Source organism: Caloenas nicobarica, chromosome 1 (assembly GCF_036013445.1).
Source record: "Caloenas nicobarica isolate bCalNic1 chromosome 1, bCalNic1.hap1, whole genome shotgun sequence".
In the NCBI taxonomy this organism is placed as follows: domain Eukaryota; kingdom Metazoa; phylum Chordata; class Aves; order Columbiformes; family Columbidae; genus Caloenas; species Caloenas nicobarica.
In genome coordinates, this window is record NC_088245.1 from 86,839,660 (window position 1) to 86,864,095 (window position 24,436).

Below are 24,436 nucleotides of genomic sequence, written 5' to 3' on the forward strand. Positions count from 1 at the left end.
GCTCTACTGTCATTCTCAGTACTTACCTTTGGTAGTAGTCTCATTGCTGAGTACCAGCTTCTTTACATGGCTTCACTTTCAGATCTGCTGTCTGTAAATGTCAGTCTGCTGTGACACCAATGGCCACCACCGCACTGAGTTAAACTGTTTATCTGACTGCTCTGAATGCCACCAGGGCAGCTAAAAGCTGAGCATTACTTGAAAAAACATTGAGGATCTAAACTGTTGTGTCTTTTTACTAGGCATGGGGATTAATAAGAACTGCCAATTATTTAGGAATAGCTGGAATAATTTTCTTCCATAAAGATGACACCTCTTCTACTTAGCTATATGCCAAACTAGCTCCTGAGGGTCTCATATCACTTGCAAGGTAGTATGCTGTTTAGCTGTCAAGCCAGAGAAAATACTGGGCAAGGAAAGGGACTTTGAGCCAAAAGAGAGACTCTCGGTGACACAGGCAAAACTGGACTATGAACTCTAGGGAACAAATCCCCTTTGCTCTGTTACAGACCTCAGCAGGACATCCAGTCCTATTTCCCATGTCTGGAAAAGCTGTGAAATTGGAATGGAGAAGTAGGTTCCACCAATACTAGGCGGAAAGCAAACAAGCAAGCACAGAGATAGGCTCAAAGTCACAAAATGAGGAAAAGAAAGTGCTTCTGTAAAATAATGAAACCATAGGAAGCAGAGGATAGCTGCAGAGAAAGGTAGATGGCATCTGAGCAAAGGAAACCCCACAATAACGAAAAAGGAGAGAATAAAACTGAGCATAGACTTAGGGCAGAGAGATGTGTTTCAATGAGAAATGCTGTCCCCTGAGAGGGAGCAGGCAACCGAGAAAGGCAGGTTAAACAGGCCAGAGCCAGCTGGCCACGGAAGATCATTCAAGGAAGAAGGTATAGGATTAACTGTATTTACTGTGAAGGCTTACAATACTTGCTGTACTCTCTCAGTGAGACCAAGGATGGCCCAGGGGCCTGTCTCCACCCTGAACCACAGGCCTACAGCACTTCTCCATGTCTGATACCTGTGCTCCTCACCCAGCGTGCACGGAGACAGTCCTCCAGCGGTGACCTCACACGCAGCACAACATGGAGGCCTGCAGAACAAGGCAGTTCTTTAAGCTTCCCCTGCAAGCACCTTCTTATTGTGCTTTCTACCCTCAGCAAGTAAAGTCTCCTAAATTAAGTCTTTTCCCTTTTCTCCCATCCTTATCTCTGTGCAAGTGAGAAAGAAATATTTTATTAAAGCACTTACTGGACTCTGGTGCTGAACATCTGCTTTGCTGCCTTCTCCTTTTCTAGTGGAGCCAGCAACACTGCTGGAAGGAAGCAACCTGCTTCCTAGAAGGGAGCCAAGCACAGAACAATAAAGAAATAATCAAGAGGGTATCCCAGGAGCTGCACACGTAGCTGGTTTTACCCCAAACTTCTCACAGATCTGTGGCTCATCCACAGGTAAGAGTGAAAGCAGTGTATCTACACCCAACTTGAGTAATGTTACCTTGACCTACTTATCATTCCAGCTTGAAACACAAGCAAAGTGACTACTTGGCTTCCATATAATTCAAAAAAAATCATTGGCCACTGATTCTAGACTGTGTTTCAATGCCACAGCTGTGGCAACTATAGCTTCTTGCCTAAAGAAGCTGTGTCTATAGTTATCTAATAAGTAATGAAGTAATTCTTCAACTTTCCCAAATGTTTCCATCAGTCCCTTTTTCCATTTATGTCTAAGTTTACTGTTATACACAAAAACTAGTTTAAAATAATACAGCAGGTTGCAGTAGGTGACAGCGTCATGCAGTCAAGCTAAGAAATGCCATTACTGAGTACATCTGTGCAATCTGAACACCTTATCCTTAAGAACACACCTTGTGAAGCAGAGTCTAATCTTTTGCTCTCACAGTATCTCTTCCTTATCCTCCCTCTGCCCCCTCCTTTAAGTATCCTACATCTGACTCCAGGGCTTAAGGAATTTGCCTATCGTCAAGTATCAACACCATGGCTGAAACAGGGATGAAATACTTCGCAAAATTCACAAACCTAAAACATTATTTTGCTTTCTGTAATCATCTGCTTATATTCACCCTACACATTTCACCAGAAATGAGTATGATGTCTTTAACGGAACAGCCTTCTTTCTTAGGCCATTCTAATTTGTTCTTATGTGACCCTCCATCCTATGCACTAAGGATCGTTTAAAATTATTAGATATCATAATTTCATAAATAGTGTAGTTTCTGGGAGTTTATGAATGCAACAGCAAACCTGTCTTCAAACTTTTCTTTGAATCAGAGGAAAACGGAGTTTGAATTAAAGAGTTGGTGTCAGAAGGACCAGATGAATGACTTTGATGGCATACCTATCCACCATTCAGTTAGGAAAGTTAAGAAACTTGTAAAATTCAGCTAATGAGGGATTCCTGCAATAAGATGATAAACCATGATCTTCACTGGAATATTATTTTCTTTTTTAACTATACGTGATCATACCAATATTTTCTAGGGGACAGATGAGGTGCAAATGTGTTTCAGAAGCTTTTCAAAGGTAGACTATCCCCTTTCCCAGTTTCATAATGTAATTTAAAACTCTGAGGTTTAAAAACAAACCTGGTAAATCACTGTGATTTGTTGCTAAACTGTGGCTTTAAACAACATGAATTTGCAGTACCAGGGTTATTCTCCATTTTATATGTATCCCAGCTACAGTACTTTGACATTTAATTATTATACATGTTTGTAGGTAGTGACTGATAGACCAAGTAACTGAATAAAAACATATCTAAAACAACTGTGTATATTAGCTAATCTAGAAGTGTTTTCAAGAAAGTGTTAAGGAGGGTTATAGCTGAATTTATACTCTGGCCTTGAGGCTGGTGGGAAAGTCACCTGTGCCTCATGTGATGTGCTGTAGCATATGAGACATGTTAATGCTTTAAAGTCAACTCAGAAAAACAGCTGTTTTGACAATGACAGTTCTCTATGTCTGTCTAGCTCTGGCAGCATAATGGCCACACACTGCTGCCAATTTTTTTTTCTTTTCTATAACTTTGCTCTCACCTCTGACTGGCAAAATAGGAAATCCAAGAATGTGTACCTGGCTAGGAATTCTAGAATCATTCATTGTAAGATCCAGTCTTAGAGTGGGCATCCTAAATGTCTTAGGCTTCTTCATAAAAAATCAGTTCAGTCTGATTTTACACAGTACATTACTGTGGCTGAATATTTATTGTATAGCTCACTAAAGGGCAAAACTAAAACACTCAGGTGCCTCTCCATGCCCCAAGGTGTTTTGTTTTCAGTTTAGCTTAACTGTGTTATTTCTTCAGTTTATTATTCTTGGTTATGGGTAGTTTATAAAGTAGTATGGGTACTGCATTCAGAAAAGCAACAAAGATACATGCTCTCCATAGAAACACATGAACACACTCATTCTTTGCAATCTACTGTAGCTTCTTCTGCAGTGTGTACAGCATTATTTATTCATGCTACTGGAACACACTTCCCATTCCCCACTCCCCATTACGGTTTGCATGCTGGCTTCTCTCCCATTTCACTGAGCCTATTATCTACCTATGCTTTCTCAAATGTTAAGGATGGCATACAAAAGATTTTCCAAAATGATTGTAGCTCAACATCACATATGTTTCTAGAAGCATAACCAGAGGATTGATTGATTGATTGATTGATTCTTTCTTTCTTTTTTACCTGGTGAGCTGGAAGTACTGGGTGTGCAGGCACTGTCATCCAGCCACATAGTCTGAATCATTGAATCCTGTTTTGGAAGGCCCTTAAGAGAGCACATCAGCTCCTGGAGAGGGCAAAGAAGACGTGTTTTAATAATGCACTTGGTAAAATTAGGGAGGATAGCCTGTTTGTTAGAGATCATACACCCACCCTGTCATTCTCCTCTTCCTCAGATGTTTCATTTTCCCTCAAACTACTACAACAACTGCTTACACTGGATGAAGAACGTGAGAATGGCTGCATCACGCAGTATCTTGAAGTCTGACTCCTGAGCATTCTGTGAAATATAAGCATTCAACATCATCAGGCTTATTGTCACACACAGGCTTGCACTTTTTGTGACATAGCTTTATTATATAGTAGTCAGCAACAGGAAGAAGAAATTATTCATCCACAGCTAGTTTTTCCAATTCCGGTGAACTGGTTTGCATTCCTTAATTTCTAGTTGCTACTTCATTTAGTAGAAACACCACTTCTTGTTTCCATTCTGGTTAACTATATGAAAGGACGAGACTGAATTTTTAAGTCACAGACCTAAGTGTCTTAAAGCAGAGCGAGACAAACCACCTGCATTTAAGCACTGTTAATGTTTAGACGTTCATTAAAATCAACAGATGCCTTCACTTTGGAGATTAGAGATTTTAGAAGCCTAAATACAACATGTTGAGGTGCTAAACTGAGTATAAAGGGAAGGCACTACCCAGCATAGGCCACCCATTCCCACATCCACTCTCAGCCTATTGTGTTTGGTCTGGTGCAACTCCAGACAGTACAAGGAAGCTATAAAAGCACACATTTTGTGTCATAGAGCTTATAAATTGTTACTGCTGTGTTTCCAGACAGTTTTAACAGGAGAAGTAAGGAAAACATATAGACATTAACCAGTATTATAGAATTATTACCTAAGAAAGTTCAAGGAAGCAATGGGAAGGCAGAAACAAATTACTGAGATCTGCTATTTTAGGATGTCTCGGTGCCAAGCCATTAGGATTGAGTGCCAAGCTCTTGCACAGATAGGACAGAAAGGTCCACCTGCTTACAGATAGGAACATACCTAGGTGAGGATGCCCTTCCTGGTGATTTTGTATGTGCACAGCTGCCAGTAGACAGGCTTCTGTAGGTCCATCCCACTAGACTTTTAGCTCCCACAGGGCCATTACAATAGGAACATTCAAAGTAAACTCTATTGGATCACTTCACCGCCACTCTCTCAAATGTCATGGCCACTGAGATAGCCATGACATATACCATGTTTCATATCTGTCAAAAAAGACCCTTAAGGTCAGCTTCTCTCAGCTCAGAATTTGGGATCCACTGCTTGCAGTCACCTAGGAGAAAGAGCAGTCCATGAGGCTGATATGCTTACATGGTAGAAGGTGCACTGTGCACGTAAACTTAACATTTATGGCGAAATACTCACTGCCTGCAGAAGAGAGCAGCCAATAAGAGGGAGATGAGTGCTTAAAAATGTTAAGAAACCCAAAAAAACTAAGAGAGGCAAGAAAGATAAGACACCTTTAAGATACTAAATATGTTTATTCCTTCAGAAACACTGCAAAATGTGGCCAGTCTTGACCTATAAGCAGTAATGAAACCTTACGTCCCAGGCATATCACATGCCAGCATGCAACAGGGAGAACAGCAAAGACAGGGCCAATATAGGCCAAAGGTATTTCCTCAGGAGATTAGGAAATATATTTTGGAGGAAATGAAGGCCAATATGCTTCTCTTTTGGCAAAGCAAATCAATAACATGAATTTAAGTGAGCTGGAACCTAGATTTCTACAAAGTATCTCCTTCTCAGCATCTTTCCTCAGCAGGTGTCTCTATCCTCACTTACTGACCTGTGTCATCCAAAGACACTAGAGACAGAGGTGGAAACATGTTTGTCTGCTCTTGCCTTCTACAGGCCAAGCTGTTCTCTTCTGGCTCATCTGAGAGAAGGGGAAGAGAAGGAGAGGCACTCAGCAGTGGCCTCTTTCCCCCATCACTAGTAGAGGCTGGTTCAATGGCTGCTAACTGGGCAATGGGAATGGCCTAGAGCCAAAATGCCCCAATAGACACTATCTGGACACGTCCCTTTCCCAGGATTCCTGCTCCCGGAACTGCCAGTGGAGCATTACTTGGTGCCACTTGGTCTCTCCACAGTACTTGAGGTCCTCTAAGTAAGTTCATGCTCCTCTTAGCCAAGGCTCTCATTTCGCCCCAAAAGTCTTGCCAGTATCTTCAGTAGGTAACCAATGACAGAGTCGCATCTGGTCCACGTGTGATTGGCTTGATGTCCCTACTCAGATGAGTCTGAGGAGGGAAAACACAAAAAAACTGTTCCTAGGATTTAGGCGTACACAGTACAGTGCTTGATTTTTCAGATGCAACCAAGAAAGCCATCTGATCCTGAGGAGTTTTGCTATGCGGTCACTTAGGGTTCATTCTTTTGAGTCTGTCCCTTGGGAAGAAGGATTATTTGGAAGGCTACCTGGACAATAAGGCAGAAAAACTAAGGGCAATTGTCCTTGCACATGGGAGAGAAGACACTGTTAGCCCAATTGAACAATGCAGTTTCATGGACTGCAAGCTAATCACTGCAGAAGGGTGTTTTGGCAATCAGCATGTGAGGAAAGAAAGCACTCGTTTGTCTCTGCTGTAAAAGAATTCATCTATTATGTGTTCCCTTTACATTTATTTCCAGGTTGGTTTTAGTACGACATGGACTAAGGGTTTGATTCAGTCTAGAATCTGGAATTATTATTTAAGACTAGCAGCAACATGCTGAATCTTTTTGTGACAGAGAAATTTCCTGTGACGCTACTCCCTGGAGAGAACCAGGAGTGGATTGATGACATACTACCAGGGATGACATTTTTAATATGGGCTGCACAAATTACTCTAGAACCAGCTGGAACTCTTTTTGCATTAGAAATATGCCTATATCATGATCCTGATTTGTGGCTTCACAATTAACGAACAATAAATAAGACTATTTCAGTAGAACTGTCTTTGAGATAGCCTGTTAGAATTACACTCCTAGACTGTTCCTGCAATATTGTGCTAACACTGTCTTGGTGAAAATAGTGTGCTCTGCATGGTGGAATTCCATGTCCTTGATTCCCTGTGCCAGCTATGATGCAGAAGGTATGACTTGCACATGGGCTGGTCCCTAACTCTGAAATCACAACTCTAACTCTGGCTAATCACCAGTTGTACAAAACTCCATGCTACATCCCACCTTGTAAACAAACTGTCCAGGAAAGAGCTAAACCACCACAACTGTGAAAAGACTTTTTCTGGTGATCGTACAAGTGGTTTTGGATCCATGACTGGAAAAAGATGCATAGAGAGAATCCTGGTGACAGAAATAGACTGCCAAATCATACAGGTCATGCCTCGTGTGCATAAACAATATTCATGCAAGTATTAGTGAAATCCCATGGTATGTTTGCTCTCTGAAAGCATGTCATATCAATTTGAAACAGCCATTGCATCTGGCTCACCTCAGCTGATGAATGGACAATAGAGGCTGGGAAGTGGGTGAAGCCCGCAATCAAACGCAGAAATCAGGAACAGATGTCAAGAAAGCTTCATCATTTTCTTCCAGGATATGCACACATTCTACAGTATGGTAACCAGGATTAACCAAGTTACGAGATGTTTTCTTACTAGGCAGAATTCTTGCTGATTATGCAAGGTTACTTCATCTACCTAATCAGAGCAAGAGTCCTTCACATGTGAACCTCTAGTTCATTAACAAGGTCCCAGGCAGTATGAGGATGGGGAGGTAGAATGATGTGGTAAGGCTGGAAGGAGTTGCTGACCAATCAGTGATTCCATGTCCTGCATTCTCTCTTATCCTTTGCTGCCAGAGCTGGCGTCTTAAATGGTCTATATCTCCTAGCTGTGCTCTCATCCTCCACCAAAATTTTGGACACCCACCTAAACCATAAACTAGTATCAGAAAAACATATTTACCAGAACTCTGCACCTTGGCTGTGACAACATTTCGGGTAGTCCTACAGCATACAATAGCGTAGTCACCAGCCTGCAATTCTTAGGGAGCTCTGGATCTACTTGGAAGGAAGGCTCTTCCTTATCAGACTTCACACCCAGAGCAACATAGAGGCCTGGCTCTGGGGCATTGCCTGAAACTTTCCTAGAGCAGCCCCAGTCCTGAGAAAGGGACATGCCCTACTACAAAGTACTCAGTGCCCTTTTTGCCACAGGTCTCATCCAAGTTCTCATGAAAAAAAATCAGGTGTGGCAAGCTGTTCCAGAAAGTCAGCTGCAGTCCTGGATTTAGAGACAGGCTGCTCTGGAATCTTGGAAATGTAAATGTGTAGTTTCCCTGAAGTCCTGAAGTATCCTGGATAGGATCACATCCCAGCATAATGCAGCTTAGCAACAGCAAAGGTGCGCTACCAGGAAAGTACATTTTTACAGTTTTTGACCACCAGAAACTGAAGAACTATTTTGCAGACTACCGCATGAAGTATTTTGCAGGAGCACACTAGGTATGGTATGACGTACTTTAGCAGTGAAACCTAGGTGCAACACATGACAACCCACTGTAACACTTCAGGAGGACTGAAGACAGACTAGTAGTTCACACTGGTTTGGAGCAGCAGCGTGAATCCTGCTTGAAGGGGCAGAACTTGAATACAACTCAACATTCCAACAAACCCTTGTCCAAGCTTCTCCATGAAGCTCCAAAAGCAACCCAGAGCAAACTACAGAGGAAAAAAATACATGAGTAAGCATGGATAACTGAACTGCTAGGACTTTGTCTATCCTGTTGGATGCAAGCTAACATTACAGTAAATATATAGCCACAATCACCTTTAAATGGCCCAATCTTTATTCACTCTCTGTTTAAGAAAGCTGACTGACTTACTTGCATGCTTGAATTACTGTGCCATGGCCAGACATATAGCTTTTAAGATGCTGCAATGCCTGACATGGACAATCTCAGTAAATCCTCCAAGAGAGCAAGACATGCACCATGATTAAGTCAATACCAGACACAGTGAGTGTCTTTCAAATACTAAAATTATTTTAAACTCACTTGCTTATCCTCCTGGGGAATTCTGGGGAGCTAGGACTGGATGATCCATCAGACTTCAGGTCAAAGAAAGTTCCTGGACTGTCCAGCACCTTCTGTATCCTCTCTGCAGTGTCTCTGTTGGGAAAAAATAGAAACCAGCTATACCCCAGGGCCAGAGTTAACTACTATCTATTCTAACACTTTCTTACAAGCCAAATTACAAAGCTGGATCTTTCATATACACATGTAAGTGCAGTTGTGTTGAGAAGAGTAGGTTCCTTATATGTGATCTGTTGAGGGCAATATATTAGAAATGGCCAGCTTTAAGCTCCTTTTGAATTGATATAAAAGTTAAAATTAGTTTCAGTACTCTTTTAATTCTTCAACTTTTTCTTCTACCCTCTCCATTTCATTGGTCTTATGAAGTTTTAGGATTGATTAGAGAGTTAATGTATTTATTGCATAAAGAAAAAGGATTCAGCAAACTTCCGTTTAAGGATGGTTACAATAGTTTTGTTGCTACTAGTACTTGTCAAGATACTTCTGAAGCAAGTCATTTGTGTAAGTAACTGAAAAGTGGGGTACCTTTAATTAAGGATTGGAAAACTCAGGTTCTTGTTGGGTGAGTTTTGTGGCTTCAGTGATGGAGCTCACAAAGTTCCTCCTAGGTCAGCTCTGCTGCCAGAGCCTGCATATCATTAAACTACAGCTTCAGGATGAAGTCACACACAGTGTGTTGATCTCCCTTTTGCCAGAGAGACTGCTCCAGTCTCCCCCATTCTTGCCGAGTGTACTTTCCATCAGCCCTGGTACCCATCAGACTCTTCCATGAACCAGTTCATGGCAGAACCTGGCAGACAATCCAGTGAAAGAAAGTTGATAGTTTTTCTGTTAGATTAACTGGCTGAATCAGTTCCATTAAGGGTCCACTGAACACCTGAGCCATCACAAGGAATAGGACAGGATTGGGTAGTTGAAAGAGATACTGGGACAGGGAAAGTATGATATCTGCTTTTCAGTGGCATTGAACTATTAGAACGGACCAGTTGCTGGTTAAACTGCACCTTCAAGAATCATCCAAAACGTTTTTCACAGAACACAAGATAAGGCTCACTGTTCCTCATATCGATAATAAGATTACAAATAAACAAAAGGGAAGCTAAATAAACCCAATAGCTTACCAATTCCCTCCTAGTAAAGACCGGGGTGGGGGGGGAAAAAAAAACAACACCAGAAAGAAAACAAATCTAGGGATTTTCCTTATTGCAGAAAACTTTTACAGATCTTTTAAGGGGATAGTGAAGAATGTTGTACACAATGCAATGGATTGACGGGTGCAGCTGCATAAGGTACAAAACTATTTAAAGTAGTGAGGAGCTATGGCTACTGTGTTTGCTTAGACTGTTACATGGAAGTTGTCTCAGAAGATTTTATTTTTCTCAAAGAAATTTCTATACTATTTTTATTCAGATTAGGTCCTAGGCATCTCATTAAAGAAAGGTCCAAGGGAATACCTAGAAAGAAGGGAAAATGTAGTAATTCTTCCTGTTGTGAAATCACTATTTTCCACATTAAAGATAGCTTTTTTCCCTTTTTACGCTGAGTCTTTAAGCTGTTCCCTGGAATTCTTGCACCTGGAAAAAATGTATATTAGATGCAGAGCACTCATGTGACTTCTGAGACTCTGTATAATCTTGAAAAGGAGTCTCAGCAAGAACTGAGACAAATTTGATTTAACTAAGTCTCTCGTGACCAACAGACAACTTTTGAATGGTTATAATTCTGTGAAATATGCCAAATCACTCCTTGAACCTGTATGTTGCCTTTTAATTATTTCTCAGACCATCTATTTAAAGATTCTTTTAAAAAAATCCTTTTTTTTCAAGATATTAGAAGTTTTGTCTATTTGAACTTTTTGACACAAAAACAAACAAACAATCAAGCACCCAATTCTCCCTTCCCAAATAAAAGCCTTTTGTCTGATTTTTATCTAAAAGTGGTGAATATAGAACAGGAGAACCAAGAGTCCTGGAACATATTGCACAATATTTAAGAGTGATATTACTATGTTCCTTCACCCATTTCCTCCCTTCTTCCACTAATATTGATGCTCTCCCTTTCCAAACATCCCTTTTTGTTTTGTTTCTGTCAATTGTCCATTTCTCCATTAACTAATAAAGAGGCTTTTCTTCCCATTCCAACCATTTCCATTCCCATTCCTGTCGATTACCTTTCTGTCCTTATACATGCCTTTCTATCTCCCCTTTCTCATCTCCTTCTGGTTTTTTTCTGTCTTTGTCTCATCTTCCCACGGCTCATACCTCTTTTCCTCCTGTATGTTCTCAATGCCAATGGCACTACTCCGTCGCCCATGGAACCGGCTAGCTCGAGTACGTGAGGGGCTCCTACCAGGCAAGGCAAAAGACTAGAAAAAAGGAAAGTGTGACAGAAAGGAGGGAGGGAAACACAACAGGAAACACTGTGGAGAACTGGAAGCATGGGAGAGAGAATTTGCAATGTGGATCCAGATCCTCTCCTTTACTTTGCCATACAATAGCACAGCTCAGCTGCACTGGTGCAAGAAGGAGTACTTTCTGTCAGTAAGAAACAGAAGCTAGGGCTTACAAAGGTGGTACAAGAAAGAGACAGAGAGATACAGAAACAAAGGCAGAACAAGATACACAGCCAGCATACAGAGAAAGAGGCTCAAGAAGGGAGGTATTCCCATATGATGAGAGAAGGAGAGGCAGAATCAGGAAAGTAGAGAAAACTAGAAGTTAAAGAAGAGGAGGCAGCAAACTCATCATTACTATGCTCTGAATTAGTCGTGCTGACATAAAGAATGCATACAACTGAGCAAACTGTCACCAATAAATTTCCACACTGAAAGGAACATTCTTGGCTTACTCAGAGATGTTTTTTTGTAGTTTGCCTGTATACTGACATCACTAATGCAAAGACCATAATCAGCTAGATGCACTTTGGCCGAAGTGACCATAATTCCAGTATCAGAAACACGGATCCTTTTCTGGAAACATTTGTCATGGATCTGTTATGCTCACACTGATCACATATGTTTAGTATCCTTATCAAATAAGAAAGCCTTTGATAGTGACTAGAAATAGTCACTCTTTCTCACCCCAAACTTTATTAACTCTGCTATTTGTTCCCAACATACAAATTACGTCTACAGAAAAAAAGCACCTTGAATAAACATTGCACACCTGTTTATATTACAGAAAATAATCTGATTGGTGAAACTGAAGAAAATGGAACAGACCTAGTGTCTTTATATTCTCAGCTCTTGCCATATGAGAATACAGTACCATTCTGGCCAAACCACAGTACATGCATTTTTTTTAAGGTATGGCAACATACAGGATCTAATCCAGGATAGATGTCTGATGCAGAACCACGTTTGGCTTTCTTCTCCCAGTCTGCATCAATCTCAGCTCTAGTTTACACATGAAGTGAGGCTAGCGATAGGCACAGACAAAACAGATTGCAACACATGCTGTCACCACTTGTGAAATGGGATTGTACAACAGAAAGACATTCACAGAAAGGCAAAAGGACAAACTAATAGGGAAAGAGAACTAAAAATGTATGGAGGGGTCACAAAGGTATGCCGGATTTCTTCTTACAGCCCACTCAAATACCTTACCGCAGCAATGGCCTTAGGGCCCTCGGTGACACTCTGGCTGAGGGCAAGGCCAGGTGTAGCTGGGCGGCTGGGTAGGGTGGCTTGCTGCTGCTTTCTCATGGATATCCCCATGGTATCCAGGCTCTGGCTGCGGCCTCTGATCACCCGCTGAACAGAGGGGAAGCAGGGAAACAGACAAACACAGGTACACATATAGACATGCACACAGTAGAGCAGTATGAAAAGTACCACAGTTTGGGTGGAAAGTTGTGATAGACCAACACCAGAACCACAGAAATCCTAATTCCTAGAAGGCAGCATCTTAGATATTACCTATTTTTGGTCCTAGCCAATTCATGGAGCTCACTGCCAGGGAAGATCTCTTCCTCAAGTTTATTCTCTACTTTCACTACCCTTTTCCTGTTGCAAAAAATAGAGATTCCCTACCAGTATCCCAGCAGACTGGATAAGACAGCATAATCTGGAGAAGTCTTACCCAGTACAGGCTACAAAACAGAAAATCAAACTCCTGTTCAAGACAGTAAGGTTCAGTCTTGCATGAACTTGGGTGCTGGTTCCAAGGGGAAAGCAGCCATACCAAAGTCTGCAGCATTTGAAAAGGCTATTTTTTGAGTTTACTCAGCCTTTTCCAGCCTTCTGCAAAGGTCATATATGTACATGACGTGCAAATCACAGCATCTGCTATAAGTCAGATAAGGACATTTGGGGATAATTAGTGTAAGACCCGGCCGGGTAGGAAATTCCTGGTTAGCAGCAAAGGCAGGGTAGACTGATCGTGTGTAAAAACGCACCTCACCAAAGCATCCCAGTTCTGAACAAAGCTACGCATATAACTACATGTAAATGGATCAGTTTGACAGCCCTTGACCACTCTAACTAGCCCACCATGGTCACCTGAAGAAATGCTATTTGTAATGTATTTCTCTGTCCAGACAGTTAACTTATACAAAAGAAGTGGTGTGGCACTTCCCACAGAAGTGGGAAAGGAAAAGTAGATAGGAAAGTGATGTAAGATTCTCAGTTCCAAACTCGGTTTGCCTGTTTGTACAAAAACTTTGCTATCTCACTTTTAAAAGTGATCAAGATGATGTATGTTCTGCCACCTGATCCTGATCTATTAAAAAAAAAAAAAAAAAAAAAAGAAAAATAAAAAAGTGCAATCTACACTGAACAAAGGTAAATTATCTCTGGCTTTTAGAGAGTAAGTAAAGCATCACAGTTTCTCTAGACAGTACACTCACAGGTACATTAGAAACTCTCTTGCAGTGGCTCTTGCAATTATTTCAGTTATGATGAAAATTAATTGGAAGAGATATGCTGTAGGAACTGAAAGCTGCTTGCTACTAGGTATTACAATTCTTCTTGCAAACACTCATTCCTTTTTCTGTAAGTCATGGAGTGAAACCTCGTCTAACATTAGATACCAGCATGAAGCATAAAGAATTTCATTTCTCAGGGACAGCATGGAATTCCACCCTGAGCCACACTGTAGCTCTGTAGAAAGGCACACAGGAAGGGGAAAAATTTTTCTTGAGACATATGGCAAAGCACAGTTGAAGATGCTCTAGAGAAAGGCTGCTGGACGGAAAGACTTCTTCTGTCTCACGCTAAGCACAGCTGACCAGTAGGGTGAATATTCCTTGGAGGGACACACAATGAGCTTGAGAAAATTGTGAGCAAGTGGGTAAAGGAATCAATCCACTATGGCTCACCTTGAAATTCTCAAGGAAGCTCCCACTGCCATTCTCTATCTTGTCATCCTCCCCTATAGGCAACCCCATCATACTGCGGCTGCGAAGCTGCAGCTCCTCAAAAAGGCTCTCCAAGAGGGCACTCCGGGTTCTTTCCTGCATCAACATTAAGAATGAAAACACAGCCATTATTGGGAGTGGAGGGATTTTTTTTTCCTGTTTTTGCAAGGCCTTATATCTGTCTTCAAAAAAAAAAAAACAAACACCATGAAGATTAATTTAAGCAGTATGAAGTGGTTTTAGATGTGGGTTTTAGTGGTTTAGATTTTATGGAATATATTACAATAATACATAGCCATTTTAAACTCTTTCTAAAGCAAGTCATAAAGGACACCAGTACTTTTTTTTACAGGTGATGAAACAGAAGCATGAGTTGAGGGCAGTTTTTTCTAGATCAGGTAAGCAGCAGAGTCTGGAACAGAATTTTAGTACCTTGAACCAAAAATCAGTGAGATCAGTACACATCCTGTAGCACAATACTGAGTTTCAGCTAAAACAGAATTTCCTCCAGCACAATGTATGTATCATATTCCCACTCTTACTTGAGGATTAGATCTTTACATTAGGAGGTAACTGTTCATATTCTATCATGCCTGCTGTGAAATACACAGGATGCATCACATAGCCGAGTATCATAACATTTCATCTTCTTTTTTTAAGCAACACAAAATAAGAAGTAGAAGTAAAAAGTTATACTGTATTTTCTTAATCTGGCAGTAATATATTGTTTTAATGCAAACAAGGTAATAGACCCACCTCTAATTTAGCAAATTTCTCAGCTCGATAGCAGCTGTACTCAGCATTGATGAGCTTGGCCAGAAGGAATTCACGAAACTCTGCACTCTGCAAGACAAGATGAAGACTAGAAATGAAAATAGTAATAAAAATATCATACGAGAAAAGCTCTGCCTTTCTGTTCTTTAGGCCTCCAAAGCCATGTAGCCAGACTGACAATACTGACTCAGAATTCAAGGGTGTGTACCATATTGCCCTGCCATCTAACACTGGACAAGAGAAACAAACCTTTCTAAATATGGCTGGATTTGGCAGAGGGGGTCCAAAGAAGGGGACATCATCTCGGGCTGTGACTGAAACCTGAAACAATATAAAGGGGAAAAAATAAGTATCATAACACAAGTGAGACTATCAAAGCTTTCAGACTACTATGGTATATCTGATTCCCTCCTGAATAATTTACATATCCAAAAGAGCTCCAATATGTTATCCCATGCATCCACCTCTTTCTGAACTCAGTGAATAGACGTGCTGATTTATCTTCCAGAAATTCAGTCAGCTAGATGTGCACACAGTAAAAGCAACAAAAACAATAAAAAGAATTGTTCTTTAAAAAGTTTTAATAATAAGCTGTGTATTTAGACAAAAAAAAAGCTTCTATTCAGCCTGCAAGATTTACTTCCACTAGAAGAACCTCTGTCAATGTGGTTGTACTGATCTATTTTTTTTTTTTTTTTGACAGAGAATCCTCAGTGAACTACACTGCATGGTGAGGGGAGTATCTCAGTGACACCACCTCTCTGAGTCACATATGGTACACATACAAAAGCACTTTCTCAGTAATAGATAAGGATATCCATGTGGTTTTTTGCCTTTTTTTTTTCTTTTTTTTTTTTTTTACCGTGCTTCTACCTGACATATCAATGCCAGAAAAGTAACTGTAATGCAGTTTTTATATACTGTTAGTTGGCTTTTCACAGCATTTACCTGTAATTATATGCAGCTATCTTACCAGATACACACAGCAATTAAGAATATTTCACAGGTTTTTTTCTCCAAGTTTGATGCGGAACAATACCATTATTTGCCATTTTATACAACAAGGAACAATGTCAGAACAGCTTAACAGCAACTGCCTCAAAATAACACTCCAGCATAAATGTCACAGAGGCAATGAGAGGCATGAGTTTAATGAGAAGAAGAGGGAATGGGGCCCTCAATTTAATTCAGATTTCTCACATCATAGGCCAGCACCCTTAATTACAAGGCCTCTCACTCCCAATAGATATCTACCAGTTAAAATCCTGCCTTGTCAGGCATGTCAGCATCATATCTGTGCCTGGCAAAATTATAGAGAAGATTTTTCTGGGAGTTACTGAAAAACACCTGAATGACAACGCAGTCATTGGTCCCAGTCAGCACGGGTTCATGAGAGGAATGTCCTGCTTAACAAACTTAATTTATTTCTACGACAAGGTTACCCACCTAGTTGACCAAGGGAAGCCTGTGAATGTGATGGGTTTGGATTTCAGTAAAGCCTTTGATACTGTCTCTCACAGTATTCTCCTGGACAACATGTCGAGCATACAGCTGGATAAACACATAACGCAGTGGGTGAGCAACTGGCTGATGGGCCGGGCTCAAAGGGTTCTAGTAAATGGGGTTATGTCGGGCTGGTGACCAGTCACTAGCGGGTTCCACAGGGATCCATCTTAGGGCCAGTGCTGTTCAATGTCTTCATAAATGACTTGGACACAGGACTTGAGGGAATACTAAGTAAGTTCACCAATGACACTAAACGGGGAGGAGCTGTCGACACTCTCGAAGACAGAGAGGCCCTGCAGAGGGATCCGGGCAAATTGGAGAAATGGACAATCACCAACCGCATGAGTTTCAACAAGGGCAAGTGCCGGATTTTGCACCTGGGACACAGCAACCCTGGCTGTACATACAGACTGGGGAACAAGATGCTGGAGAGCAGTTCCGTGGAGAGGGATCTGGGGGTTCTGGTCGATGGCAAGTTGAAAATGAGCCAACAGTGTGCCCTGGCAGCCAAGAGGGCAACCGTGTCCTGGGTGCATCCAGCACAGCATGGCCAGCCGGGCAGGGAGGGGATTGTGCCGCTCTGCTCTGCACTGGTGCGGCCTCACCTGGAGCACTGTGTGCAGCTCTGGGCGCCACAGGATAAAAAGGATATAAAGCTACTGGAAAGTGTCCAGAAGAGGGCTACAAAGTTGGTGAAGGGTTTGGAGGGGAAGCTGTATGAGGAGCAGATAAAGTCACTGGGTTTGTTCAGCTTGGAGGAGGGGAGTCTCTACAGCTTCCTCACAAGGGGAGGAAGAGGGCAGGCGCTGATCTCTTCTCTCTGGTGACCAATGACAGAACCTGAGGGAATGGCAGGAAGATGTGCCAGGGGAGCTTCAGGTTGGACATTAGGAAAAGGTTCTTCACCCAGAGGGTGGTGGAGCATTGGAACAGGCTCCCAAGGGAGGTAGTCACAGCCCCAAGCCTGTCAATATTCAAGAAGAGACTAGACAACGCCATCAGACATACGATGCGAACTGTGGGGTTGCCATATGCAGGAACGGGAGATGGACTCGGTGATCCCTGTGGGTCTCTTCCAACTCAGGACATTCTATGATTCTAAGATTTTAATTTTCTCATTGCAAAAATTTATTCAAAGAAATAAATGCCATTAATATTCCAATTTAACCACAAGGCACAAAAGCTTAAGTAAATGGAAAAATGGATGGGAAAAAAAAAAAAATCTTCCTTCAGTCTCTTAAGTACTAGAATGCTCTCAAGGCAGAATGAGTTAAACACCATCTGGAAAAGCCTTTATGGAAAATTCTGCATTGGCTCTAGGGTCCTGACTGGGACTATTTCATTAAATGATACAGGCAACCCTATTACACTAACAAAAACAATGGCATTGCAGACAGGCAAAGACGAAAACAATAGTAGGAAGAGACAAGACAAATGGTAAGCTTCCCCAGCTCTTTCTCTTGTCATTAAAAGAAATCCAGTAAATTTCTGTGCCCTATAAAACAGAAAGCAAGACAAGAACTAGAACCCCATGACCCTGATCAACATGAGGCTATCGTGTCACTACAGACCAGGCTGCCCATAGCACAAGGAACAATAGAAGGTGGTTACTCCACTCCCAGCACACTCTTTGGTGGGAAAAGAGATGGGTATCCTGTCCTAATATTGACATTCTTGGTGTTCTTGTAGACCTCCAAGGCATAAGGACCAAATCAGCATTTCTACATAATATGAGACATAGCACTTTGAATAAAATGTTTCTACAATAGAAAAACCATCACAGAACCTGAGTTTCTGTATATTTTCTCCTCTCTCAGCATGACTGAAAGTTGAGCATAAAGTTATATAGGCATCCATACATAGTCATGTTACAGTGAAAGAGCTGTGTGCAAAGGCTGCAGACAGGGAATTGGTTTTCTAGTAGAGTTTCTTTCAACTGGAGGGCCCTAACAGGTAGCACTTCCCTGACAGATGGGCATCAGTTCTGGGATCCCCCAAAGCAGATGTAGCTGTTTGGATTCCACAGATTAGGCCAACCAGCTGTATCTGACCTGCAGTCTCAGGCAGGGCAACTTCTCAGCACTGTGCTCTGCAGCATGAGCAATGCAGACATAGCTGTCAGTCAGGTGAATGAGTTTTACCTGACTTATATGACGCAAGCAATATATCCCCCAAAATGGCATCAATTGTTCCTTGCGCTCTTTGATGTAAACAAAAAAAGTCATCTGAATTTGTCCTGCTTCAATTCCTAAGCTTTAAGCTTCAGAAATTCATCAGCCGCTTTGAAAAACATATAAGCATATTCTAGTTCCATGTGTAGATTCTTAATAAATTGATGAAATTACTCTTTAATTTTCTAATTGCTAGGTAGAGGCAGTAAGCAGTCCTGGACTTCTTTCAGTAAAACACTTGCATTCCAGAATTTTGATCTTTGTAAGCCTCACTTCCTAACCCCATCCAGATAACAATATATTTACGAAATCTGAATACTCAACGAACATGAACAGAGATTGCTAAATAGCAGCAATCACACCAAATAGGGAGGACCTCTGCAAACCTATAGAATAGAGAACAGCATAGCACACAGGAGATTCCTGGTGTGAAGGGGAAGGAGAGCTGGTGGCAGCTACTGGATTTCTAGGTTTACTGGTAATAGATCTAATTATTGCCTTTCACTGAAAATTGATTCAAAGAAATAAATACCATTAATATTCCACGTTGATCAAGTTTACTAAAAGTGCAAGCAGAGCTGTTAGGAGGACAGCTGGCTGAATCTGAACCTCTCCCAAAAGCCCAAGAACAGGTTTCCACTTCAAGGATCAATAGCAGTAAATCAGTACAGAGGAATCTATTGGCTCTGTTCACCTTGTAGAAAGTGTCCCCAGTCACGTCATGAGTGAGCTGAACTACCACATAAGCATGTAGGAAATTAGAAGCAATCATATCGGGGACAAAAGGCGTGCTTTCATCCTGGAAGATGATGGCTACAATGTCATTCCCAATGTGACGCTTCCGCTGAAGCTAGAGACAGAGAAATAATAAAGCAAGAAGGCAGGTGAAAAAGAGTAGAATAGCACAATGGGCCCTCAAACACCAGTCTGTTTAACATCTCCAGCCCATCTGTTGAACCAAACCCCTCATCACTAATTTTACCGTTACTCCAGCTATAATTCCCACTGTTATGCAGTTAGGCATTCTCCCCTCTAACTAGCCCCTCATTGAATACCCCTCCCCTCTTAGCCACACAATTGAAATCCTTAGTTCCCCTTCCAATACCTGCTGGGAATCTCCCTCTGTGAAGGGCAGCTTTGTAGACACATGAAACATGATCTCCTTGCCCCGGAAATTTGTATACACTGATTCGGTGCCTGTTTGACCTCTAGTGACATCCAAGCCTCCCCGGAACCTGAGCAAATCCATACCACACCATAGATAAGTTAGGACAGAGATGAGAAAGTGGAAAGAAAATATGTCAGTAACAGTACCTTGGTACATCAAAGGTGATTTTAAGAAATCACTGATAGTGGGGCACCACATCTTCCCAAAACAAATGCACTGCCTGAAGCAGCACAATGTTTCTGCTGATAAACATGCTTGCTAAAAGCTATGAAGCTAAACCAGGAATCCTCAAAGGAGCTACTTTCTTCGGCATTCTTCTGAGAAACACAAACCATATTTTAGAACTACCAAAAGGACAGGCTACCCCACAGAAAGAGACTAAAACAATACTGACCCCTACTATTGTGAAACAAGCTTACATTCGCACAGTCAAATAAAATTATCCTTTGCTGACACTGTGGGTCAGATTGAGATACCAGAAGACATTTTAATGAAAATACCAGCAGAGACCTAAGCTCCAATTAGTTCCCAGACAGGAAGGTTGATAAAAACATTCTGGGCTTCTCCACCTGCATTGGGATTCAGAGGACACAGCACTTTTCTGAAAGCAGTGCTCTAACAGAGTCGGAGCCCCTGAACAAGTGGTGTTCCCTCACTCAATCTGGCTTTCCAGCTGCGCTGGGTACACACCCACAGAAATCCTGCAGCTGAATCTTGTCACCAAGGAAATCCAGGAACTCCAGGAAACCCAGACTCTCTTCTGTGTTGCTGAAGACTTCTTCTTCAGTTGTCTTCAAAAGGAAAGAAGAAGTCATAAGAAGCAAAAGCAGTACAAAGAACAGGCAGTGATTTCTATACACAGTTCAAACAGCTTTGAGGACATGCACAAACAAATCGATCAATATAAGACAACCTTCAATCCTTTCTCTTTGCAGTGTCTGTATTTTTGGGAGGATACGACAGACCCTGTTATTACATTTAAGCTAAGAGAACTGACTCTTTGTGTTTTGCCTCAAGTATCATGGGATCTGACGGAGCTTACCTGCCCAGATTTCTGGTAGATGACCCCAAATTTGAAGTTATTGCTTATAACGTGCTCATCAAATGCAACAATAAGCTGCGAAGCCTGAGTTAATGAAAATACAAATTATCAGTTGGACATCATTAGCCAGACTTTGATGTAAAAGGGACATATTGGAATATTATACCTTGGGGTAGAGGACTGGAAAGAAGCGTTCAACATTCACTTCGCCACACAGCAGCTGTCGAGTGAGAGAGAGAGGGAAACAGAAGTGTGATTTTCATGTGCCCTAGTTTGCCGCAGGCATGAGGTAAAAATTCTGAGGTAAAATTAGGAGAGAAAGAAAAGGTAAATTGAAGGGTAAAAGGGATGTATATGACAGTACTATTGGTGAATAGTAAAAAAGAGGGAAATGGGAGGACAGAGGTGAAAATAACTCGAAGAATGAAGCTGCAAGAGCAAACAGGCAGACATGAATCTCACCTTCGCCATCTGGACAGCACTGGGAAACTCATTCAGACACGAAATAGGGATCAGATCATGTTTGGTGCCAGTTCGAGTCCTGACATAAAAGAAAAAAGGCATTAGAGCAAAGGCTGAAGGGAGACATAAGCAAACTAGCTCTTTAAAGAAAGATTAGCCATTCCTTAAATTAAAGCGGTTAATTCCAGAGGATTGATTTTAAGCCTGGTGTATAACATCAGTGGAAAAGGAAGGTATTTACACTTCTTATTGCCCATCTGTTGTGGGGAGCAGAGGAAGACAAAAAAGGGATGCTTAGTCTTTTGCTCCTTTGCATTCTTTTCTTGCTTGAAGAAATATTTTGCTCTTTCCCCCACCCCAACATTTTCTTTCACAGAAATCTAAATGTTGAAATACAATTAATGGACACAGTATTATAATGGATTCATAAGATCATACAATTAGGGGTTGAAAGACTGTTAAAAGGTCTGTTACAGACAGCCTAGAAAAGCTGATCTATGCAAAGTATAGGAGGTAGAAACTGGTGCATCATTGTTCCAGAAAGCTGATGGAGAAAAGCTTCCTTTCTCTCTCTCTATATATATATTAAAGGAGAGATGTTTTTCTAGGTGAGAAGAAATATTGGGCTGTCAAAATCCTCTTCAAACCGTTATAAACAAGCTACTGCACAACAGGTGCTGCATATAATGCAATATCCTAACAGAGGAATTACTACCTTTTGTTCTTCACTGTTCTCTTACATGTAGGAGGGTTTCTGGGCTCAGATAAACATTCCCTGGCACAGCTCACAAATAGGCTCTTTTTTTTTCCCCCAAATTATTGCCCCGCCTGGCACTCTCAAGTGTTCTCTGCATACAATGGAGAAAACCCACCAGTGATTCTGTTGTAGCTCACTCTTATGCAACCAGTATTTTTCCTCAATCCTGGATGAATCCCTGTCAGCAGCAACTGTACATTAGTTGCTTCCAGTCGCATATTGCCTACTGGATGTGCACCCAGCCCATAGTGTGGTAAAAAGCTTTTCTGCAGCGTGCCTCTCACCTAAGCCAGATCCATCTCTGTTCTTCCTCTATTTCATTCAGCAGCTCTCTCTCTGGGTAATGGCTCTCTGTGGAAGCCTTAAAGGTTCTGGCACTTTGTAGGCTGTCTTGGGAAGCTAAGGAATGTCCTAGCTCACCTTCAAGGGAGCCTTAGTCTCAAGAACAAAATCCAAAACCAGGCCTAAACTAGGCTGCCCTCCATCAGGGAATCCATATTCTGCTAGAGAGTACTCACATGTCTCTAAGTAAACAGAATAAACAGAAAAACTTTCATTTTGAGGGAAGAACAGATGTTTTTCACACAGGAACCATAAAGATGTTCCTGCAAACACCACTTCAGCTTCCTGAAGGAAATGGCTGAGGATTGAGAACTGAGATGAGGAGGCAAGAAAAGAAGGCTCAAATGTCACTTGCAGTCCTCTCCAGGAGAAAGACAAGAGATTCACACCCGTATCTATGCAGAAGAAGATCAGCGTAAGATGAGAGACACAGCACGGTAACATACAGGCACTGTTACCTCAGCAACAGGCGTAGATTTTCCTGTTTGTCAACCTGTTCATACTTCACAGAAAGTACCAGGTAGCCCAAGGACAAGTCACTGGAGTAAAAGTTCTGGTGCTCCTGAAAACAGGAAGCCAAAATGCATTATTCCCAACAAACTTCCCAGATAAGTTTACCAGAGTTTTTGCATACAATCTGTCTACTCAAGATTAATTATTTTTTTCTTTAACTAGCATGGCATGCTTGAAGATATGGGTATGCTGTCTCCCAGCCTCCTTTGTGATCAATGCATGAGCATAACAGTCAAAGTTCATCCACTTCATCTTTCATGGACTCTCCCTGTATCCATTTAGACTCTACATGACTAAGTATTAGTCTCCAACACATTCAACAGGATGTAGTCATGGGAATTTTCTACACAAGCAATAATGGCAGGATCATTATACCAAATGATTGATCTCTGAAAGTACTGACATCTCAGGAAGGATGCAGTCAGGGCTCCAGGTAACTATGCAGATGAAGACTGTTCTCAACAGTGCCACTAACATTGCTTGAGCTTTAGTGGAGTGTGCCTCAAACAGACAGAGTCATTCAGCCAAAGAATGAAACATAATGCAAACATTCTCACAGGCTCTATAAAGAAGTGGCTGTGGCCATATATTTCTCCTGGGTATACAGCTATGTTCCAATGGCCTGGCTATATCAATACAGAATCACAGAATTGTTTTGGTTGGAAGAGACCCTTAAGATCATAGAGTCCAAACATAACCTAAATCTAGCACTAAACCATGTCCCTAAGAGCCTCATCTGTAGGTCTTTTAAACACCTCCAGGGATGGTGACTCCACCACTTCCCCGGGCAGCCTGTTTCAGTGCTTTACAACTCCTTCCATGAAGAAACTTCCCTGGCGCAACTTGGCGTTGTTTCCTCTCATCCTATCACTTGCTACATGGGAGAAGAGACCAACACCCTCCATGCTACAACCTCCTTTCAGACAGTTGTAGAGAGATAAGGTCTCCCCTCAGCCTCCTTTTCTACAGGCTAAACAGCCCCAGTTCCCTCAGCTGCTCCTCATCAAACTTGTGCTCCAGACCCCTCACCAGCCTCGTTGCCCTTCTCTGAACTCTCTCCTACACCTCAATGTCTTTCCTACAGTGAAGGGGCCAAAACTGAACACAGTATTTGAGCTGCAGCCTCACCAATGCCGAGTACAGTGGGAAGATCACTTCTCTAGTCCTGCTGGCCACATTATTCCTGATACAAGCCAGGATGCTGCTGGCCTTTTTGGCCACCTGGGCACACTGCTGGCTCATGTTCAGCTGGCTGTCAATCAACACTCCCAGATTCTTTTCTGCCAGGCAGCTTTCCAGCCACTCTTCCCCGAGCCTGTAGCGCTGCCTGAGATTGTTGTGACCCAAGTGCAGGACTCAGCACTTGGCCTTGGTGAACCTCATACAATTGGCCTCACACCAATGGTTCAGATCCTTCTGCAGAGCCTTCCTACCCTCCAGCAGATCAACAATACCACCCAACTTGGTGTCATCTGCATCCTGTGAGGTGCCTTCCCTAGTTGG

General features: G+C 41.9%; 1 protein-coding gene across 8 annotated transcripts in view; it reads right to left on the bottom strand.

Moving 5' to 3' along the window:
• The window catches only part of LOC135984487 (rap1 GTPase-activating protein 1-like), a 55,373-nt gene that overhangs the window by 13,702 nt on the left and 17,235 nt on the right, over window positions 1–24,436 (bottom strand). For 5 of the 8 annotated variants that reach the window (XM_065626827.1, XM_065626821.1, XM_065626826.1 and 2 more), the window contains exons 7-22: window positions 22,879–22,982; window positions 21,322–21,400; window positions 21,026–21,079; window positions 20,860–20,943; window positions 20,508–20,608; window positions 19,755–19,884; window positions 19,344–19,499; window positions 15,222–15,293; window positions 14,955–15,041; window positions 14,160–14,294; window positions 11,105–11,208; window positions 8,805–8,918; window positions 3,899–4,025; window positions 3,710–3,812; window positions 1,258–1,343; window positions 1,028–1,099 (exon numbers count right to left, since the gene is read on the bottom strand). In XM_065626827.1, coding sequence (XP_065482899.1) covers window positions 1,076–1,099; window positions 1,258–1,343; window positions 3,710–3,812; window positions 3,899–4,025; window positions 8,805–8,918; window positions 11,105–11,208; window positions 14,160–14,294; window positions 14,955–15,041; window positions 15,222–15,293; window positions 19,344–19,499; window positions 19,755–19,884; window positions 20,508–20,608; window positions 20,860–20,943; window positions 21,026–21,079; window positions 21,322–21,400; window positions 22,879–22,982 — 1,560 coding nt within the window. In that variant the 3' untranslated portion in view covers window positions 1,028–1,075. Of the gene's footprint in view, window positions 1–1,027; window positions 1,100–1,257; window positions 1,344–3,709; window positions 3,813–3,898; window positions 4,026–8,800; window positions 8,919–11,104; window positions 11,209–12,447; window positions 12,595–14,159; window positions 14,295–14,954; window positions 15,042–15,221; window positions 15,294–19,343; window positions 19,500–19,754; window positions 19,885–20,507; window positions 20,609–20,859; window positions 20,944–21,025; window positions 21,080–21,321; window positions 21,401–22,878; window positions 22,983–24,436 lie in introns of those variants that run through there. The other 3 variants (XM_065626828.1, XM_065626823.1, XM_065626825.1) reach the window with 3 other exon arrangements.